General features: G+C 45.4%; 1 protein-coding gene across 1 annotated transcript in view; it reads right to left on the reverse strand.

The window, feature by feature from the left end:
• Nucleotides 1–353: 353 nt before the first annotated feature.
• Nucleotides 354–21,683, reverse strand: part of Rad50 (RAD50 double strand break repair protein) — a 57,586-nt gene continuing 36,256 nt past the window's right edge. The window contains exons 21-25 of the mRNA XM_006995897.4: nucleotides 21,522–21,683; nucleotides 5,554–5,639; nucleotides 4,893–5,035; nucleotides 2,408–2,541; nucleotides 354–887 (exon numbers count right to left, since the gene is read on the reverse strand). The exon at nucleotides 21,522–21,683 is cut by the window's right edge and continues 63 nt beyond it. Of these exons, the coding sequence (XP_006995959.1) occupies nucleotides 701–887; nucleotides 2,408–2,541; nucleotides 4,893–5,035; nucleotides 5,554–5,639; nucleotides 21,522–21,683 (712 nt within the window). The 3' untranslated portion in view covers nucleotides 354–700. The remainder of the gene's footprint in view (nucleotides 888–2,407; nucleotides 2,542–4,892; nucleotides 5,036–5,553; nucleotides 5,640–21,521) is intronic.

Raw genomic sequence — 21,683 nt, forward strand, 5'->3', positions numbered from 1 at the left:
ACTGGACTTCAGCAGACTGGTCTCTGGAATGAAACTGAGGTTTGCCCTTGCAGGTCTGTTCATGGGGAGCAGGCCCAGCTGTGGGTGAGCCTAGCTTCCCACCCACATGGGAACCTGCTGTGAGAGTAACAGGTCAAGTGGATACACAGGACAGAGAAGAGAGAAGAGAGTGACAGGTTTCCGACTGATGGGCAGGTCAGGTCAGGAGGGGAATTTCCTCTCTAACACATGGGCAGAATTAACTATCTGGCAGGGCTGCATGGGGAGGGAACTGGGTACTCCATCAGATGACCATCGAGGGCTTCTGTCACACTGCCAGCCTCCACCCAATGATTGAGGCTCAGACAGACAGGTTATATACACGGATTCATGTTAAAGCCAAGCCAGTTATTAAATCTCATTTCAAAGCTTCAAAGAAAATACTAACAGTTTTAAAATGCCCACCCCATAAATCACCAAAGCAGCAGCATCCCCCTACACCCCAGTCAGCACTGCTCTGAGAAGTGTCACTCATTTGGGTGTTCGTCAGTTGGCCGGAAGATGAAAGGCTGAGCAGAACTGGGAGGTCGCTAGGTCCTCGGGGACTGTGTTCAGAGGAGCATCAGTTAGCCTTCAATCGAGGCAGCCTCAGGATCTTAGGCCTTCTCAAACCCTCCGGACATGGTTCCCTTCACACAGGCTACTTCCCTACCGAAACAAGTCAGTGAACATAAGAGACCAGGGAGTTAATGTTGCACGTCACAATCTCTGAGCACTGGTCCATGTTCTTCCTAATCCTGTAGAATTTCTCCACGTACTCAGATCGCCCCAAGAGCTCCACGAAATCTTCATCGTGAGTGATTACCAGAAGCTGGAAGTTACGCTGCTGTGAGCGACTTTTTATGATCCTGAAACAATACATTGAGAACACCTTTTTACTAGTGGACATACATTTGGAAAAACCACTGGAAATCTTGTCAGATGCAAGAACAGCTGTGTGGCAACCAAGCTTTTCCTGTGCCACGTGTGACAGAGCCTTTGGCTGCCCTGCAGGAAATGGGGAGAGGCTGGGGCCTTCAACCTAGGCAGGTAAGGAGTCCTATCTCCTTCCCACAGTGGGATGCAGGGGTGCAGAGCCGCACTCCCCACTCCCATGGCTAAGAACCAGGTCAAGAATGTGGACCAGTCCCCCAAGATCCTAAGCTGCTATTCATGTAGGGAAGTCTTCTAGGAAAACCTCAACCATTCAACCCCAAGAGGCCGGCTCGCTCGCCTGCCTAGACTCTCCTGACCTGCTGCTAGACTTCTCTGAAAGTCGAAAAGTAATTCAGGCAGACAACAGCTAGGGGAATAACACTGCCTTCTGAAGAGCTATGTCTACTTAGAATTCTGCCACCACCAGTCACTAGATGCATCAGTGCTGTGACACAGAGGGCCTGAGTGGGTGTACTGGGGACATTTTTGCTCATCATCAGCATGCTGAGGTATCAGCTATGAGTGAGCTGCAACAGGAGTTTTAACTCACACTTGTTTATCACCTGCCCGGGGCTGGATGCACTTCAGTTTCGGTACCACAACCCCCTTTCCTTGCTGGCGCCCCAGGACTGTGAAGAGCTGGCTGGAGCAGGACACCGGTGCTGTCAGAGCTCTTCTGGAGGCAGGGGTGTGCAAAAGCAAAAGCTGCCCTACCCTGGAGCCTTTCTGACACGAGGAGTGGGTACACAATGACTACAACTTAGCCTCTGGCATCATCTACTTACTTACCTGTATGCTTTCTCCATAAAAGCTCTCATTCTTCACGGTAGTCATGTGACATGTGACAGTCCCAGCTCTACTACCACCAGCTCTGAGTGTCTGGCCAGGGCACATATTGACTCCTGTGCTTGACATTGGTGTGTTGACAGGAAATCCAGAGAAAGCTCAGAACTCCTCACCTTTACATGGCCTATGAACACTTGGGGAGAGGCAGGATACGCCTGTGTCTCAATACTCTAGCTCTTTTTATTTTATATGCATTGGTGTTTTGTCTGCATGTATGTCTGTGTGAGGGTGTCTAATCCCCTGGAATTGGAGTTAGAGAGAGCTGTGAGCCACCATGTAGGTGCTGGGAATTGAACTCCCATCCTCTGGAAGAGCAGCCAGTGTTCTTAATCACTGAGGCATCTCTCCAGCCCCCCTAAGAAAATCTGGAGAATTACTACTGAAAGTCGAAGTACAAAGCCTGGTCTCAACTGTTTTTGTTTTTTTCAAACAGGGTCTCACTGGCTGGCCTGGAATTCATTATGTAGACCAGGCTGGCCCTGAACTTAGAGATCTGCCTGCCTCTGCCTCCAAGTGCTGGCATTAAAGGCTTGCGCCACCACACCCATCTCTGCTACTGGTGTTAAAAAAAAAAAATTACAATCTGACCCGAACTTGAAATACTTACTCAACCAAAGCATGTGCAAGAGATTCAATGTTTTCTCGGTCAAGATTTGTCGTGGGCTCATCCAAGGCAAGGATGCCACAGTTCAGACAGAAGGTTTCAGCCAATGCCAAGCGGATGATGAGAGAGGCCAACACCTGGAGAGAAGTTGCACAGTGGCCTTCTTTAGAAGGGGACGGTGAAATGAACTGAGTATGGTGGTGACACCTTTGTTCCCAGCACTCAGGAGGCAAAAGCAGGTGGACCTCTGAGTTCTAGGCCAACCCAACTACATAGTAAGACCGTTTCCAAAAGCAAAACAAACAAACAAACAAACAAACAAACAAAAAAAAAACGTAGTAGGAGGTGGGAAATGTCACAGGTCACTGATGTAAGGGACAGTTTAATGTAGATTCATGCTGTTCTGGAAGGTGGGCCATCAGCCACATTCTCTCAGCCTATCATCTGCACTGAAACAAAACACTGAGAAACAGCACCGCCAGCATTCCACTTCTATTAAAGGTTGACATCACAGGCTAAGGGTGATGCATTACAGTTTATCAGTAGAATTCCAAGATTCACCTGGAACTCACTCTGTAGACCAGGCTGGCACCAAACTCTTGAGAGGTCTGCCTGCCTCTGCCTTCTGAGCACGGGGCTAAAAGGTGTATGTCATCACACCTAGCTTTAAAACTTTTTGATCTGGCCCTTAATAGCTTCTCAATGATGAAAATTGTTGGAAAATGTAAACACATTACATTTTCCTGAGCTTCACAGGGACTTGAACTCCATGTGCTCTGGTTCAAAAAGAAACCAAGTAAGTGTGTTCTAAATCACATCAAAGTGTCTGCTTGTGTAATTGTGACAGTGAGGGGAAAAAGTTAATGAGAGTACAGCTCTATTTGTACTTATCTCTAGGAGTCCACTGAGTCCATTCACAGTTACTAAAAATCAACCGTTAAAACCCTCAGACTCGGTCCCAGTCCTCTCAGGGCTGAAGGGGCACAGCAAAGACTCAGACTGTTCGGGGAAGGCAGAATGCTTTTGCGTGAGCTCTAATCTCACTGCCTGCTGATTGCAGGGCAGGGCACACCTTCCCTCTGATGTCCAGGGCAGCCAGCAGACTGCAGAAGCCTATTGCCCCTTGGGGGACAGACACTTCCTTCCTGCCTCCGTGTCCTAGAGCTGCCAATCTACCACCAGCCGCCGACATGCAGGCTGCTGGGTGGCCCATAACCACCACACCATCCATCTGACACCTCTCCCTACACCAGGAAGCAAGTGCCGCCACTTTTCACAACGTAAGAGCAGCTACAGGAAACTGACTTTTGCTCAGAGACCATGTTTCAAACTCCTTTATAATGAATATTAGACATCACCAACAAATTAAGTAGGGATACTGTTTATAGATCACAAATTAGTCATTTCTTCAGACTATGACTGGTAGAGTAATATGCATTGCCTGAAATTGGTGTTAGTGGTCTGGGCTGGCAATAACTGGGATAATTATATGAATAATATGGCATCCTTTTCTAAGCCTTCAAAATTTTATGAAAAATCCACTTTAATATGAAAGTTGAGAATCTGCATCCTTGTGTATGGTTAACAGAAATCAACATTCAGGACCTCCCCATGCTCTGGGATGCAGGTCTCATGTTCCAGCCTTATTAAAACATCTCTCATTCTGATTCCCCCAGTGCTCAACCCACCGACTGTCCTCCCACCGACTGTCCTCCCACCGACTGTCCTCCCACCGACTGTCCTCCTCCAGGAGCCTCCAGTAGGGCCAGTGGCCAGATGGAGCCCTTGGTCTAAGGCCCAGCCCAAAGGCTAGGCTGAAGTGCTGGTGATGGGGACTAAGTCCTGTGCAGAGGCCATATTCTCAATGACACAGAGCAGAATCCTTCATCTGGTTCAACTCGGGCTCCAGTTTGCTAGTGTTTTTTGTTCATTTGAGACAGGGTCTTGTGTAGCTCAGGCTGGCCTCAAACTCAGTCTAGAGCCAAGGATGACTTTGAACTTCTGAGTCTCTTGCCCCCACCTCCCTAGTGTTGGGATTATAGACATGTTTAGGTAGTGGTGGGGGTCAAGACAAAGCCTGTTCATGTTGGGCAAGCGCTCTATCTACCAGCTGAGCCACATCCCTCCCCTGCTAGTATTATTTATGATTGGCAGTGTATTTACTATTAGTTCTGAGATTTCCTGCCCATTTTGATACCACAATGTATTGTGGGGGCCCATGAAGCAATGGCCTTTCTCTGAGAAGTGCTGTGGAAGTGAAAATGGGCTTGAGTAACTTTGGCCCTTTTTCTTACGTTATCTTCAGAGTGCTACCAGGGCATGTTGGCAGTGGGATGGTGCCGTGAGATAGCTGTGTCCGTCTCCTTCACGAGGTGCCAAGGAAGCTGTAAGGACTCCTCCTTCATTTGAGGGCAGTCTAAGGCTTCCACAACATCAGGTCCATCTTTGAGCTCTTTGAGTTGGCTCCCTAGATTGCTGAGATACCTGCCTTTTGTCCAGCACTGCATCGTCCCCGCATGTCCAAGGCTGTATCCCCCTTCAGCATTACCACTCGGTAGTTGTAATTCCGTCTTTTGTCAGAAGCCGAGACGTTTTCATCAGCATCTGATCGAATTTCTATGTATTCAATATCTGATACGGAAAGCAGAGTATTTTACAGAACCCACAGGTACCTCTGTCACTTATACACATCACCCAAGCAGTCTGGGGTACAGTGAGTCTGATGGCCTTGGGAGCACTGGCTGCCTTGCAAACTCTCTGGCCAGGAGGACCCAGGAGCCACGTGGCCTGCCAGGATGCAGCCTAGATGGCCCGCCCCCAGCCTGAGCTGGCTCCTTTCTAAGTTTCCTTTGGGTATTTTTCTTATCACATTTGGGCCTATCCCTATCTGCGCTTTCACAGAAACCATTATGTCATCAGCTCATTGTGTCTGCTACAGACAATGAGTCCTACAGGGCTTTGGAACAGAAACTTTGCATTTTCTTTCTGTTATAAGATATTGCAAAGATAAGAATTCTTAGAAAAATCTCAAAGAAATGCTCAGGAAGAGGTTTGAGAAGGTAATGCTGGCATGGTAAGGTCATACAGGGGAGGCCGTGGACAGAGCTTTGGAACAAGCATCTGGAACACACCATATATTAATTAATTACCTTGTCCACGATAGGTACTCCGCCAAAGATCACGAATAATTTTGTTGATTTCTTCCATCTTCATACTGTGAAATTTCATTATTGCCCTGGAAAAAGGAAGCCACTTTTACTTGGTACAATATGTTTATGCTAAACTGTGTCAATATGTAATAAAGATAACACCATTGCCCCAGTATTTCAATTACGGAAGTTGAATATGAAAAGGGCTAGAAGAAGTTAAACAGGACCAAGCCGTGCTGTTTCCCTGGCACTGAAACTGCTAGGCATACGCCAGGCCCCAAGTCTTCACATGTCTCCGTTTTTATTCTGGGATCCAAGTACTTCTTTAAGTACTCAGAAACTGCAGAGTTGAGTGTGGCAGTACACACCTTTAATCTCAGCACCCAGGAGGCAGCTATCCATAAATTTGAGGCCAACCTGATCTACATAGCAAGTTCCCCAAAGCTACACGGTGAGACCCTATCTCAAAACAAATCCTCCAAACCTTTCAGAGAATAAGGCTTTAACAGGCTTCTTTCCTAGGCCCTGAGAGCACACTGGAGGGGCAGCCTCCCTGGCACCCGTGGGAGGCCTGCTGTGTAGGCAGACCTATGTGCTAAAGGTGAGGGCGGGCACAGCTAGCCAGGGAACCTTGTCACAGAGCAGAAGCAAGTCTCTGAAATTCTAGAATTTTTTAATTTTTATTTTTTTTTTGAGATAGGATCTCTACATAGCCCTGTGCTGTCTTGTAGACCAGGCTGGCCTCAAACTCAGAGATCCACTTGCCTCTGCCTTGTAAGTGCTGAGACTAAAGGTGTGTGCCACCATGTCCAGCTCCCAGAACTGTTCAAAAGCCAGCCCCTTATGCTCTCTTATTCCTCTGTGAGAACCGTATCTCCCCGAAGCCAGCTTTGGCTCAAAAGGATGACTCGCTTAGAAGCCTGACCCTTTACTCAGTCACAAGTCCCATCCTATCATGCACTGACCTCCACAGGTGTGCCCTCACTGCCAATTCTCTCTTAAAGCAGCAGTCTCTAGACACTGAACAAGAATGTTTGTGAAAGCCAAAGCTGCTTGTTAAAATTGAGCGCCATGCCTGCCCCAGCTTCCTCAGATAGGAGGCAGGACTATCGGCTACAAAAGTCACTGCCGTGGTAAGAAGGCAGGCTTCACGGCTGTCACCATGCAAAGGATGTGAGCGGACTCCCTTCCATTTGCAGGCCTCTTATCTGATAGATACAAAAAAAGAAACTAAACGTAATGCCACTGCCTCTGTACAATCATTTTGTGATCTTCTGATCATCAGCTAAAGAGAAAGAAATGACTCAACATAAATACGTCTAACTATCAGATGGAGGGTTGCTGAAGTAGTAGAGCCTGGAAAAACCATTCTGCTTCACCATGTCTCCATTTTCTAATTCATGCTCATCTCAGCCAAACATTTTATGCTTTTTTTTCATAAAGAGAAGACAAGCCAGCTATTATTTTCTTCAAAAAGGAAAATCACAAAAAATACATCACATAATGTTCTAGGAACTAATCATGTGTGAACACTACCCTTCCATAGCTTTATACACCATGATCCTAATTTTATAAGTGACATTTAAAAAATGTTATTGAATTGTTAGTTATCGAATTGATAACTAACAGAAGCAGCACGTGAATGGAGAACACACACCAGGAAGGGCAGGAGCTGAGACCTCTCTGCTGAGACCCACAGCAGCGGGAGAGAGCTCCCGAATAGAGAGCCAGCCTGCTCAGGGTGTCACAGAGAGTCGCCTCCCGCTACTAGGATCTGGTCTCTCCAGGAGTTTCCAGCACATTAGGCAGCCTCTGGGGATGACAGAGGTGGCTGCAGTAGCCCACCTGACGGAGTAGCACTGACAGGATTGGTTACCAATGCGAGTCACCTTCTGAAAGACACCCCAAGCTCAAAGTCACACGTTCTCTCTCCAACCTTCAGTCACTGTGCAAACAGAGAAAGTGGCTAGGATACTTTGATTATGATCGTTTTTTTAAGGCAGTGAGAAGACAAGATGGTTTTCTGAGTATTATCAAATTCTGGGTATACAAAGCATTATAAAGCAAGGAGAGACAGATCAGAGAGCAAAAACTTTTGGGCCTGTTTTGCCCATCATGACAGAAACGAGCATCTGAAACAGAACTGAGTTTAGTTGTAAGGGCACTGAATAGACCACATGCCGTGGTGTAGACCTGACTGCTGGCAAGGAACCCAGGGTTATGCACATCTTAGACAAGCACACCATCTACCTCTGCACGCCATCGCAGTTTACTGAGCGGTATTTATCCCTAGAAAGTAAGAACAGCACAGCAGGAACAAAACCGTCCACGGGAACTTACTGCATACAACTGCATACCAGACTAAAGAAAAACGGATGAGTGCCAGGGGGTGAGGGGCGCACACCTTGAATCCCAGCACTCGGGAGGCAGAGGCAGGCGGATCTCTGAGTTCGAGGCCAGGCTGGTCTACAGAGCGAGTTCCAGGACAACCAGAGCTACACTGACAAACCCTGTTTCAACCCTCCCCGCCCAAAACAAAACAAAACAACACAACAACAAAAAACTGATGAGCCAGTGGGTATAAAAGGAACATTTGGTGCACTAACACTGAGTTTTGGTAAAAATCAGAGGTAAGTGACAAATGGAAAAAATGTCTTTTCTTTTACAAAATGTCTCAGTCAGGCATTGATCACAACAGCAAATACAACCTAACACAGACACAAGCATTTCCCCCACAGTAACCAAGAGAGATGCTGCCTCACACAGAGCTCTGAAACAGTAACCTGGTAAACAGGAGGGGAAGGAGCACATGACAAGCACTAGAAGGGAGTCCGCCACTGTTTCTGCACGTGAGGCTTGACTGTGTACTTAAAAATTCAAGAAAATCAACTGAACTATAAAGATTATCAAGTTAACCAGACATAAGTCTCGATATAGTTGGGCAAGTGTTTACCAGCACTCAGGAGGCTGCAGCAGGTGGTCTCTCTGAGTTAGTGGCCAGCCTGCACTACATAATGAGCTCCAGGATAGCCAGGGCTACATACATAGTGAGCCCCTCTCTCAAAACAAACAATTTGTATAGTACAACTACCTAGTTTCTAACACTGCTAGGAAAGACAACAGCGGAGGCAGAGGGAAGGCCCTATAGCTGGAGAGATGGGTCAGCCAGTAGAGTACGTGCAGCGAAAGTCTTCATTCAGAACTCCAGAAACTCTCATAAAAAGCCAGTCTCAGGGGCTCATATTACTGGGGAGATGGACACAGGAGGACCCTCTTAAGCTCAATGGCCAGCTGAAGTGATGGGCCCCAGAAACCCTCTGCAAAAAATAAGGCTACATAGTCTAAAAAATAAAAAAAAAGATGGCCAGATCTCTCCCTCTCTCTCCCTCTCTCTCTCTCCCTCTCTCTCTCTCTCTCTCTCTCTCTCTCTCTCTCACACACACACACACACACAGAGATCCTATTAACAACGGCAATAAAAAGTATAAAATAGGAAGAAATTAAAAAATATCCAGCACTAGAGGAAAAAGCTGTAACTTTTCAATAGCACAAAAAGAAATGACTGAAGAGACACATTCCAAAGAGTCCACAGGGGCTGATTCCTTGTTGCAAAGACAGTTTCTTCCCAAGTGCACCATAAATAGAAGCAACCAAAGCAAAAATAGCCTGGCATTTTAAATTCAACCAAAGCACTGAATTTAAAAAGAGAATTCAATGAAATCTGTACACAGACTCTAAAATTCTGAGAGAGAAAACATAAAAATAAAACTGTGGTACTGAGACAGAATATTAAAAAGTTTGTGGACAGAGAAGAAAATCTAGACGTTAACACAAATAAAAACCTCTGATAATTAATATAACTGACATTTCAAATCAATTAGAAATATCTCAATATTGTTGGAAAGGAGAAAAAAAACAGCATCATGACTTTGTATCAAACTCCAAAATAAAATTCCAGTGACTAAGAGTTAAAGTGGGAAGTGTGAGGCTCTAAGTTCAGATTCCCAGATCCTACATAAAGGCTGGATGCAGTAAATTGTGCCTGTAAATCCAGCTCTCCTACACGGAGTCCCTAGAAGCTCAGGGGTCAACTGTATATGACAGACCCTACATCAAAGCATCAGAGGCCCGACACACCAAGTGACCTTTACATGAACACTGTCAGGAGGCTGGTCAGGAAGACCACTGGAGAATACCCAGAAAAAAATCCTTCTGTAATCTTTGGATTGAGATCTGACTAAGGCACAGAACTATGAAGATATAAATTAAATGATGCCATTAAGAGTGTTAAAGGACATGTGATGAACCGGATACTTAAAATGATAGAGAAACGTCAGCTTTAACCAGAACAAGTGGAAACACGCTTTGTAAGTGCTCTCGGGAGCCAATGTAGCATTAACAAGTTAATGACCATACCCTCTGACCTAGTGGCTTCATTTCTAAGAAGCTATCTTTCTGGTCTATCTGCATAAGCATGCAAAGCCATACATACAGCAGCATCAGTGGTGGCCAAATTTGAAAGCTCCCTAAAGTCAATGGTTGAAATAGGCAAAATCTATTTTATGGATTATACAGACATTAAAAGGCGTTGGTGGCGCACGCCTTTAATCCCAGCACTCGGGAGGCAGAGCCAGGTGGATCTCTGTGAGTTCGAGGCCAGCCTGGGCTACCAAGTGAGTCCCAGGAAAGGCGCAAAGCTACACAGAGAAACCCTGTCTCAAAAAACCAAAAAAAAAAAAAAAAAAAAAAAAAAGTTAGAAGCACACACCTCTATGAACATAAAAGAATTGCATGCCTCCATGAACATGGAAGTTACATGAAAAAAAACAACAAAACAAAACAGAGTGAGCCGGGCGTTGCTGACACACACCTTTTAACCTCAGCACTTTGGAGACAGAGGCCGGGGTGAGTTCAAGACCACCCTGGTCTACAGGGATTGCTCAGGACAGCCAGGGCTGCACAGGTTAGTGAAGCAGGAGCACCTTGTGGAGTTTTAGGCAATGTCACCTCGTCAACCTCCACCTATCCTGACGTGTGTTCTGTGACTTGTAGAGGTGAAGTATGGCGAAGCACAAATCACCTGTAACACGTGCTAACAATAATATGGCCTGAGAGGGAGGAACAATCTCCTCTACTTGGAAGGTCTTAAGAGAGCATTCCAAGAGAAACAAGAGAGGAAAACACGGTGTTAAGAGAACAAGACTGTTGAGTTGGTGCTGTGAGTAGAGGTCAATGGGGAAGGGAGGAGGAAGTCGTTCCTACAACGACAACAGGAACCACTTATCAACCTAGCAGAGAAACAATGGGACACGGAGGGGTGAGAATGATATGAGAGAGCAGAAGTGGGGACAGCCACCTCAGGAAGAGGTGAGTGACAGGCTCGAGCTGATGGAAGGAAAGCAGCCCTGGCGCTGTCAATGACTGAGGCACATCTTTAGCACTTGTTACGGGTACTAAATATTAAGTACTGTAAAGAATGACCCAGAGGAACTGGGGATGTGGCTCAGTTGGAAGAGTACTTGCCGACCATGCACAATACCCTGGGTTTGATTGCCAACACCGCATAAAACCATGAGTTGTGGTGTGTGCCTGTAATCCTGGCATGAGGTATGGGGGTGGGGGGTGGAAAGCAGGAGGATCAAGAGTTCAAGGCCAGCCTTGGCCACACAGCAAGTTGAAGGTCAGCCAGGGTTACAGCACTACATGAAACCCTATCCCTAAAACAAATAAAAGGATGACCCTAAAAATCTAAGATCTCTCCTGAGGCACCAATTTAAATGTCATGGGCTTGAGGCAGTTGAGGACAGCAGTTATCTGGCAAGCATATAGTCCTGCTGTGGCCTAGAGTGCTGTCTGTCAGCTAAATGAATGTATTAGCACACGTGAATTGGTATGATTTCCTGGTAAAAATTGGTTCTCAAAAGAGAGTAAGAATTTCTAAGATCTAAGATAGCAATTTATAAACTTATTTAGTCTTATAATTCAATATTCACTAATAGCTTGAAAAGAGTTCCTCAAGAATCTCTCCAACACTCCTTTGCATCTTGTGTAGATGAATGGTAATTCTGGTGGTCCTGAGCCCTAGAATGTGATCTTCCAAATGACAAGTTTGGAGGTTCCCATTTGAAAGGCAGCATCATGTGGCCATAAAGTAGAAAGTCCTGTGCTAATGAAGCTACTGTGGTGGGAGGCTTCTCTTAAACCCCGTTCTGGTCATCTACAGACTGTGTGGCGTCCACCGTGAAGGATGCACAGCACACTCGGCATGGCAGTGGCAGCAGCAACACAGGTTCACCGCTAGCTCCAGTGCGGGAAGCAGATGGTGGAAGCGGCTGGGCCTGTATGGACGTGGCGGGATGTAAGCAGTCCCTGTACTTTCTTTCTGCTCAGTTATGTTACAGACCTACAACCGCTCTAAAAAAATAATCAAAGGAAACCAAAGCAAACCCAGAGCTGTCACTGTAGCGCGTGGAGCTGTTCTGGCACACACCCTCTGCTTCCTCACAAAGGCACCCTCGGGTGCCAGGGACTGCACTGCCACCTCTGCACCTCGGCACCAGAGCTTCTACCCCAGCGGGGAGCAGCCCTTCCCCGCTTCCAAGCCAGCCAACCAACCGCCTTCCACACTTGCTCTTTAGACGAGGAGCTCCCGTGAGCCTGAGTTACCTCTTCCTAAGCACACACAGCTTCCAGCCTGATGTCACAAATGGAGCCGCACATCAGGCCTCCTGTTGATGTTGTTTTTTTTTTTTTCGAGACAGGGTTTCTCTGTGTAGCTTTGCGCCTTTCCTGGAACTCACTTGGTAGCCCAGGCTGGCCTCGAACTCACAGAGTTCCACCTGGCTCTGCCTCCGGAGTGCTGGGATTAAAGGCGTGCGCCACCACTGCCTGGCTGTTGTTTTTGTTTAAAGGCTACTTTTCCACCTCAGCATCTGACCAATAGTGTAGAATCAAAGGTTTAAGACACAGCCATGAGAAAGCAGGTGCTAAGAGGTTAGAACAGCATCCTCTAAAGAGACCCAGGCTTCTCCTTCCTCAAGGCCTCTCCAGCTCTTGCTTCCTTCCCTCCTCAAACCATCTACAGGACTCAAGCAGAGAAGACAAGCAATCAATGCAAAATCTGGATTACTGCTCAAAATAGCAAGCGCACAAACAAAGGCAAGCCTTGACCCAGATTTCCCCATACCTCAAGCAGTCTCGCTGACTAATAACTGAAAGACCAAATACAAATGGACTTTTTTTATAATTATTTTAATCTGGAAGCATAAAAACTAAATTAATGCAAATCCTGTTTGAAAAAAAGGCAGATACTTTCAAAGGCATTTCCCAAAAGACACTGTTTTCATCTTTGTGTTTAAAACTGTCCCAATCTTGATGCATGGGCTGCCCAAAAAACTGGCTATGCTTTATTAGCCTTAAATTTTTTTTAAGTTTAATTCCGTGTATATGTTTACACGTCTGTGTGAGCATATGTACATGAGTATAGGTGCCCAAGGAGCCAAGGTGCATAGGATTCCCTAGAACTGGAGTTAGAGGCAGTTGTGAGTTTCCTGATATGGGTGCAGGGAACTGAACTCAAAGTTCTGCAGGAGCAATACATGCTCTTAACTGCTGAACTGTCTCTCCAGCCTCCACTGATTAGCCTTTTTAATGCCGACTAATATTCCTATTGCTCCAGAACTCCATACCAGGAGAACTTTCTGCCTCCTTACGTTTGGATCAGCAGAAGTCCTGCCCAACAGAAATGGTGTTGTGAGTACCATGTTCCAAATGAATTAGGATTTCTTCTTGCTGAACTCAAAATCCTTAATCTGGCAACTTTAAGTGACTTTTTTCCAAATTAAAACTATTATGACTTTATTCAACTTATTTCCTTTAGCCAGCCTCCTAAATATCAGCTTTTAACATTAGTCAATGATTCAACCATTATCAAAAGATAAACGTTTGCTTAAAACAAACAATATCCCTGAAGTAGATGTGAAATGCCCCTGGCTATCTTTGGGTTTGTAATCAATCCCACAGGATGCTATTGTATGAAACCATAATGCATTGTGGTCAGCGCAGGATAAGTTCTGAATAAAGTTCTTAGTCGAGCTCCCCTTGAAGGCTAAGACCCACGCTCTCAACAGCCTGGCAGAGAGCTGGCTGCCTCAAATACAAAGCTGTGGGAGTTTCTCAGATACAAACGTGGGAGCTGCATGTTTCCTGAGTCTCAGAAGCAGTATGACGTAACACACAATGTTTCACATCTGGGAAACAAAATCCTGAACAGCACTTTGGGCAAGACATGTATTCCAATTTCATTGAAACTGTGGTGCTGTGTGTGGGGTGTCATGCATTAAGCCACGCATGCTTGCTTCTCGGCTAGTGTTTCTGCCAATGCCTCTGCTTGCTGCTGTTTCAGATGATTACTAATAACAGATGCTAATCAGCTCTTCTCGAAAATGCACTGCTAACTTCCTGTGTTACCTTAAATAGACCACTGTGCAACGATGACAGCGACAGCATTCTTATTCTAAGAGACGAAACAATGAGTGAAATTTTAGACCCCCTTATTTTGGCAGGGGGAGAAGGCAAATTTAGGGATCACAATATAAATCTTGAGATATCCACTGTATGCAGGAGAAACCCCACAGACTCCATTTGAAGGAAATACTACTACTTTTCTTATTTAGAAGAATGCATCTGATTAGCAGATAAAAGACCTCACTGAACAGTCTGGCTTTGCTTCTTAAGCAAGCTAAATTTCTAGATGGAAAGCACCCCTGCATCTCCTCACTGCTACCCACTCCTGGCTCGCTCCATAGAGCTCCCTTGCGTACCAATGCAGTACCTCATATTCCTCTGCGGAAATGCCCTTCCTTCCCCAGGCCAGACAGCCTGACAAGCCTACCAAGGCATTCATTCTCTCGGCTCAATTTAGGAAAAGTTTAGGAAAAGGACAGGTTATAGCAGTCTTTATGACCTCTTGAATGTACCTGTAACTGCGTGGTGCCTCACTGAGTGACAGTTGGAGGGCTCCTGGACATAGTAGTCTATCAGTTAACTCACACAAAAACCCAGGTCTGCAGAGCCACGCACTGGAAGCAAGGACTGAGTTCCCTGCAGACCTTCCCATTGCATCAGTGATTCCCCGGCTCCCTCTAGATGTGATGCCAAGTTCTGGCACCCTTTCCAGCAGTGTGCTGTTACCATTTCTCTCCTATATTTTCTCTACACAAGCATTAAAGTACCCAACACAGAACTCTTCCTTTCCTCTCTCAAATCCTGCCCATTTCAGGAGTAGCACCTTGTTCCCTGGGAGCCTGCTGCCTAAGTGAGAACATGCAGGAACAACCCTCAACCCTTCCCTTCCCTCAACTTCAAAGTGAGGTGTGTCAACTCCAGTCCCCATTCCCATGGCTGTGCTCAAGTCTTCCACCACTATCTCTTTGGTCACCTTGCCAGTCTTTTTTCTCCCTGGCCTTAGAGCTTCTGATCCTAAGTACTACCATCCGTTCTCCACACAGCAGGCAGGAGGGCTGCTGTGCCTTTCGATGCACTGTCAGTAAAACCAAACTGTTCACCAGGGCAATTCAGCACAGCATCTTAGCCTGTCACCTCTGTTTCACGAACCGTCCTGCTTCGGTCTTGGCGCTGCTGCATGCACTAACTACTGTGCACCTGCTATGGCTGTGTCTCCCCTCTGTGCACACCCTGCTCGCTCTTATCACTCAGGCTTAAATGTTTTGTCCCTGGAAGAGACCAGGCCTCTGGCACCTCCTCAATTAACTATACCGTTCATTTTCACTGTAGCACCCACCATTACTTGCTAATTTCTTGCCTTCTCTTTTTTAGACAAGGTCTCTCTATATAGCCTTGGCTGTCCTGGAACTCATTTTGTTTATCAGACCTGCTTAAACTCACAGAAATCCAGCTGCCTCTGCCTCCCAAGTGCTGTGATTACAGATCTGTGCCATCACACCCAGCTGCTTCTTTTTCTTTTGGTTTTTCGAGACAGGGTTTCTCTGTGTAGCTTTGCGCCTTTCCTGGGACTCACTTGGTAGCCCAGGCTGGCCTCGAACTCACAGAGATCCACCTGGCTCTGCCTCCCGAGTGCTGGGATTAAAGGCGTGCGCCACCACCGCCTGGCTTCTTTTTCTTAATTTGTTTCTTTATTTGTGTATACTTTATCTAGAACAGTGTCAAGTCAGCAATCAAAAGCTTAATATAAAAGACAATTTTGTATTTCATGTAGACATCTACCTGAGGAGTTATAAAATAAATGAAAATTAGTCAATTATCATGGTGGCTATTAGAAAGTTGAGTTAGTCCACATTTATACAACATAAACATGTCTATATGTATAAATTATTTAAGTCCAGGCTTTTCCTTTAAAGGGTTTAATAAGGACTATCATGGTAGTAGCTTGGCATACAAGATTAGAAAGTCCCCTGCTTCTGAAATCTCATCTTATCTCTGCTAGTAACTTGGGCAGGCTGCTTAATCTCTCCCCGTCTTTTACAAATGGACAAAAAAAATTATGTTATTGTTATGCTATTATCTGATTATGGCTAATGTAGTAAGTACTCAAAATTTGGTCTCTCCTCTGCAAAGCTCCCAACTTTGGGACATTTAATCTCCAAGAATACTGAATTAAGAGCAATGGAAACCTGTGTCTCCTTAATAGAATTAGTTCTTTAGAGTGAGTAGAGAAGAGAGTTTAGGAACTTCAACTCTGGAGCATGGGGCCAGGAACGGCTCAGACCCAGAATTCTAGCACTTGGGAAACCCAGGGAAGGAGACTAGTATAAATTCCAGAGCAGCCTGGGCCACACAGTGGAAGGTCCAGGCAAGTCTGGGTATGTGTGGAATCCTGTTTTTACACACACACACACACACACACACACACACACACACACACACACACACACACACGAAAAAAAGAGGAAGGGGAGCGAAGGACAGGAGAATGGAACATGGCAAAGGAAGCTGAATTAATTCTAAATGGTCTTGGAGTTTGTCTTGTAACTATCTCTACAGTGAATGTTGGTATAAATTTTTTATTCCCATTTTATAGATGGGGAAACAGAAGGTTGTGGTGAATAATTATCTACTACAACAGGGTTAAAATTCTTTCTCCGGAGGCAGTAATTTTAACCACGTGTTATAGGGTATCTTTGTCTGAACTCCCAGCTTTACTTTCCTACGGTATGGTATCTCTGACTGTATTCCACACGGCAGCTTTTTCCTGACACTCGGCCCTGCACGCTTCAGCACCCGCGCCAGCAGGATCCTGTCCTTTACTGCACACAAGTCGGTGCTAAGACTGCTAGCTCCACAGCACCTGTTGTTCAAGAACTAAACACAAGCCGAGGACAGGACGCTCCTACAGGCACACAGGAAGGAGCTGGGAGGACAGAATGACTCAAGGAAGCAGACAAATGGACAGTCTTCTAGGCAAGGGCTCTCTAACCATATGCCTTGTTTCAAGACCTTAATTAGATCCTAATTAGAGATGTGGCAGACCAGATTGATTAGTAAACATCCACTGCGATCAGATCCCTGAGATCAACAACCTGAGGGAGAGCTGACTTAGTATGGCTCAGTTTCACTGCATGGTCAGCTGGCTCCATGGTTTATAAGTCTGTGGCAAGGCAGAAACACAGAGGGAGAGCATGAAGAAGAAGTTATTCACGGCACGGCAGTCAGGCAATGAGAGGAAAAAGCAATGAGAGGAGGCCAGGCCCGACACTGTCTTCCAAGGCAAGTCCTTAGTGACTACGTTCTACCATTTCCCAACAACCTACCCAAAACATTTTTGAGTTAATGTCACCTGAAGCTTAGGGTGGCTTTAAACTCACTATGTAGCTGGAGCTGATCCTCCTGCCTCTACCTCTTAAGTGCTGAGATAAGTGGGGTGCACCATCACCCCATCTTCAAATTTTGAATGGATTAAACAAATGGCTAAGACAGAGCCTTGATGATCTAGCTGCCTCTAGAAATGCCCTCACAGACACACTGGTGTGCTCTACTAACCTAGGTGCTTCTTTTGTATTTGTGTTCCTGTTCGAGTGTGTGTGGGGGGGGGGGGGGGGGAGGGAGAGAGAGAGAGAGCAGGCTAGCTTGCTTGCCTGTTCATGCCACAGAGCACGTGGCAGTCAGCTGATAACTTACAGGAGATGGTTCTACCCTTCCACCATGTAGATTCTGGAGACTGAACTCAGCTAGTCAAGCCTTTTTTTTTTTTTTCTTTAAAGATATGATCTATGTATTCTTAGCTGTCCTAGAATTCACTATGTATACCTGGCTGCCTCAAACTCACAGAGATGTGACTGCCTCCAAAGTCTGGGATTAAAGGCGTGAGCCACCACACTCAGGCTCCAAAATTTCAAGATGCTTCTAAATGCAGTCAGGCTGACAAGATCATAGGGTATCATCACAAGTATCAACATATAGAAATCAGTATTTTCATACACCAGCAACAAATGGTATGAAAACAATTTCACTGTAAACAGCTATAGAAACAAAAACCTGGGGGCTGGAGAGATGGCTCAGCTGTTAAGAGCATTGACTGCTCTTCCAAAGGACCTGGGTTCAATTTCCAGCACCTACATGACAGCTAACAACTGTCTGTAACTCCAAGATCTGACACTCTCACACAGACATAAATGCAGGCAAAACACAAAAAAGTACATAAAATAAAAATAAATTATAAAAAAAGAAACGAAGACCTGGGAATATATTTAAATAAAGAGGAGAAAGACCACTACAAAAAAAAACTATAAAATACCAATGACAGACCTCAAAGAGAACACAAAAGAGTGGAAAGATAGTCTGTGTCCATTTTCATAGATTGGGCAGAAGTATTGTTGAATTGTTCCCTTGTTTCTCAAATTGACATACAGATTTAGTGCAATCCATATCAAAGTATCAATGACATTCTTCAGATAACCAGGGAAAAAGTTCTCGATTCATATAGACCTATAAAATGAGGAAGCAAGCAGACAAAACCCCAAGAGTCAAAGCAATCTTGGACAAAAGGACAATAGAGACGACTATCCCATTACCACAGAATAGTCTAACAGCTACAGCAATCAGAACAGCCCAGCACTGACAGAGACGGACACCAGAGCAGCAGATGGAACAGAGAGCTTAGGAATGTAAGCATGGCTCTACATCAACTGGTCTTCAGTGAAGGTGCTAACAACAGACAGTGGGCAAAGAACAGAGAAAGCTGGGGTTCTGGATGCAGAGGATGAACTAGACCTGTCTCTTACTACACACAATAGTCAATGACAGGTAACATTTAACATCTGAAACTCAACTGCAGAAGGAAGCATTGGGCACAACTCTGTAAAAGGCAAGGGTTTGTTTTTGTGGGGCAAGATACTAAAAGTACCAGGAACAAAAACCAAAGTAGACAAAAATTACATCAAATTAAAAAGCTTCTGCCCAGCAAAAGAAACAATCAACAACGAGTCTACAGAATGGGGAAAAATGTTACCTACTCATCTGGCAGGGTAAACATCTAGAATATACATGGAACTTAAAAATGAGCAGTCTGCTGAGCAGTGGGGGCACATGGCTTTAATGCCAGCACTCAGGAGGCAGAGGCAGGCAGATCACTGAGTTTGAAGCCATTCTGGTCTACACAGTGAGTTCCAGGACAGCCAGGGCTACATAAAGAAACCCTCTCAAAAAACCAAACAATAAAGACAAACAAACAAAACAAAACAAAAACCAGTGGTTCAATAAACTAAAGAAGGGGAAATGAGCTGCATAGGTACTTCAAATACAAATGATCAGCACACACGAAAATATACTGCTATCATTTGCCATCAGTGAATTACACACCGTCCATATATGAGAGACCATCTCACTCCAGTTAGAATGATTTCTATAAGACAAATGCTGACAAGGATGCAGAAGGAACTTCAGTCTGAAGAGTCTCTAAAAAATAAATAGCTGGGCATGGTGGCCCACATCTTTAATCCCAGCAGGTACTCCAGAGGCAGAAGCATGCAGATCTCTGTCAGTCCAAGGCCTGGACTACACAGTAAGACCCTGACTCAAATAAACAAGCAAAAACAAAAACAAAAAACAAAAAACAAAAAACTCAAAAAATCGGGCTAGCAAGATAGCTCAGTGGCTCACACACTTGCTGCTCAAGCCTGATGACCTGTACTCGATCACAGGAACCCATGCAAAACCCCAAAATGCACCAAGAAACAGACTGGCCATCCTACCCAGCTATCCCTCTCCCAGGTACACAGCCAAAGCAGAGCAGCAAACCACAGACAGCAGCAGAAGGGCCAGTGTTACACAGTCCCTCCTATACATAGCCTGAAAATGTCCTCAAGAGGTTGAGTGTGGTGGTGCATGCATTTAATCCCAGACCTTGGAAGGTAGAGGCAGGCAGATCTGTGAATTTGAGGCCAGCCTGGTCTACATATCAAAGTTCCAGACTAGTCAGGGATACAGGGGAGACCCTCTCCCCACCAAATCCCCAAAAATAGAACACTTGTAACTAGAGGAGAAGGGGGTGGTGAGATCTAATCTGTGCGTACCATATGCATATGTGGAAATATCATACTGACCCCATTAATATGTATGATTGGTAATCCTGTCTTGAAAAACAAAACAAAAAAAATCAGTAATTTAAAAACAGGGGTTTTTGGGGTGGGTGGGTGTGGAGGGGTTGGGTTAAGACAGGGTTTCTCTGTGTAGCCCTGGCTGTTCTGAAACTCACTTTGTAGACCAGGCTGGCCTCAAACTCAGAGATGCACCTGCCTCTGCCTCCTAAATGCTCGGATTAAAGGCCTAGCTACAAAAGTACTCTATTCTGGGGTTTTTTTTTTTGTTGTTGTTGTTGTTTGAGACAAGGTTTCTCTGCGTAGCTGTGGTGCCTGTCCTGGATCTCACTCTGTAGCCCAGGCTGGCGTTGAACTCACAGAGATCTGCCTGCCTCTGCCCCCTGAATGCTGGGATTAAAGGCATACGCCACTACCACCCAACTAAAAATACCCTATTCTTTAAAAAAAATAATAAAAATGAATCAGAGGACTGTACACAAAGGTCACAATTGTTTCTCATTTTAAACCCATTCCATTAAACTCACAGAAATTCACTTGCTTTAGCCTCTTACCTACTGGGCTTATAGGCACTGAGCCACCATACTGGGCTAGTAAAATCATTTAAAAAAAAATACAGCATTCTGTAAAATCAAGCCTATCCCACAACCCACTGCCACATGTACAGCTTTAGTCTATCTTTATCAAAAGATGTCATAAGAGTGTCCTATGGAGCCGGGCAGTGGTGGTGCACGCCTTTAATCCCAGCACTCGGGAGCGGGAGGCAGAGGCAGGTGGATCTCTGTGAGTTCAAGGCCAGCCTGGGCTACCAAGTGAGTTCCAGGAAAGGCGCAAAGCTACACAGAGAAACCTTGTCTCGAAAAACAAAAAACAAAACAAAACAAAACAAAAAAAGAATGTCTTATGGCATGGTTTGTGTTGGGAAAGACCCCAAGATGTAAGCCCAGGAGAATGGGACACGGCAGTGATTCACGGCAGGTTTCTATACATGAGAGCATGGATGAACTACAGCCATACCAAAATGGACAAGACCAAAGCAGCAGCTCCTGGGAGAGTACCTGAAATGTGATGCCACTTTTAAAAAGCCTGAACACAGCACACATGGATTACACCTGGTTTTTAAGAGCAGAGAGAGCAACCACCTTTGTTACTGAAATAGGGAGCAGAGATGGCTGAAGGCTGAGATGGGAGAGCATCTAAGTGGATGCCGCCAGTGGTTAACAGTGAGGTTCTTGGACTGGTTAGGGGAGGTATGCTGTATAATGGAAGCACACATGCGCACATACACAAGCATTTTTCATTCATGGTGTATATGAAATGTCAATTACTGAAAAGACGACGACCACAGTGTGCCTTCGGCTCTCACTGCAGAAGCACAAACACCAAGGCACTTACTGGTCCAGGGTCTTGTAGTAGATGTCCAGGTCCTTGTTCACCAGCTCCGTGGTTCTCATAACTATCATCATTTCTCTATACTTTTCCTCAGCATCCCGATACTGAGGATCTCGGAGTTCCTTCTTAAAGTGAAGAATTTCTTCTTCATAGCCCTTCTGTCGC

The sequence above is a fragment of the Peromyscus maniculatus genome, chromosome 8 (genome assembly GCF_049852395.1).
Source record: "Peromyscus maniculatus bairdii isolate BWxNUB_F1_BW_parent chromosome 8, HU_Pman_BW_mat_3.1, whole genome shotgun sequence".
Classification (NCBI taxonomy): Eukaryota; Metazoa; Chordata; class Mammalia; order Rodentia; family Cricetidae; genus Peromyscus; species Peromyscus maniculatus.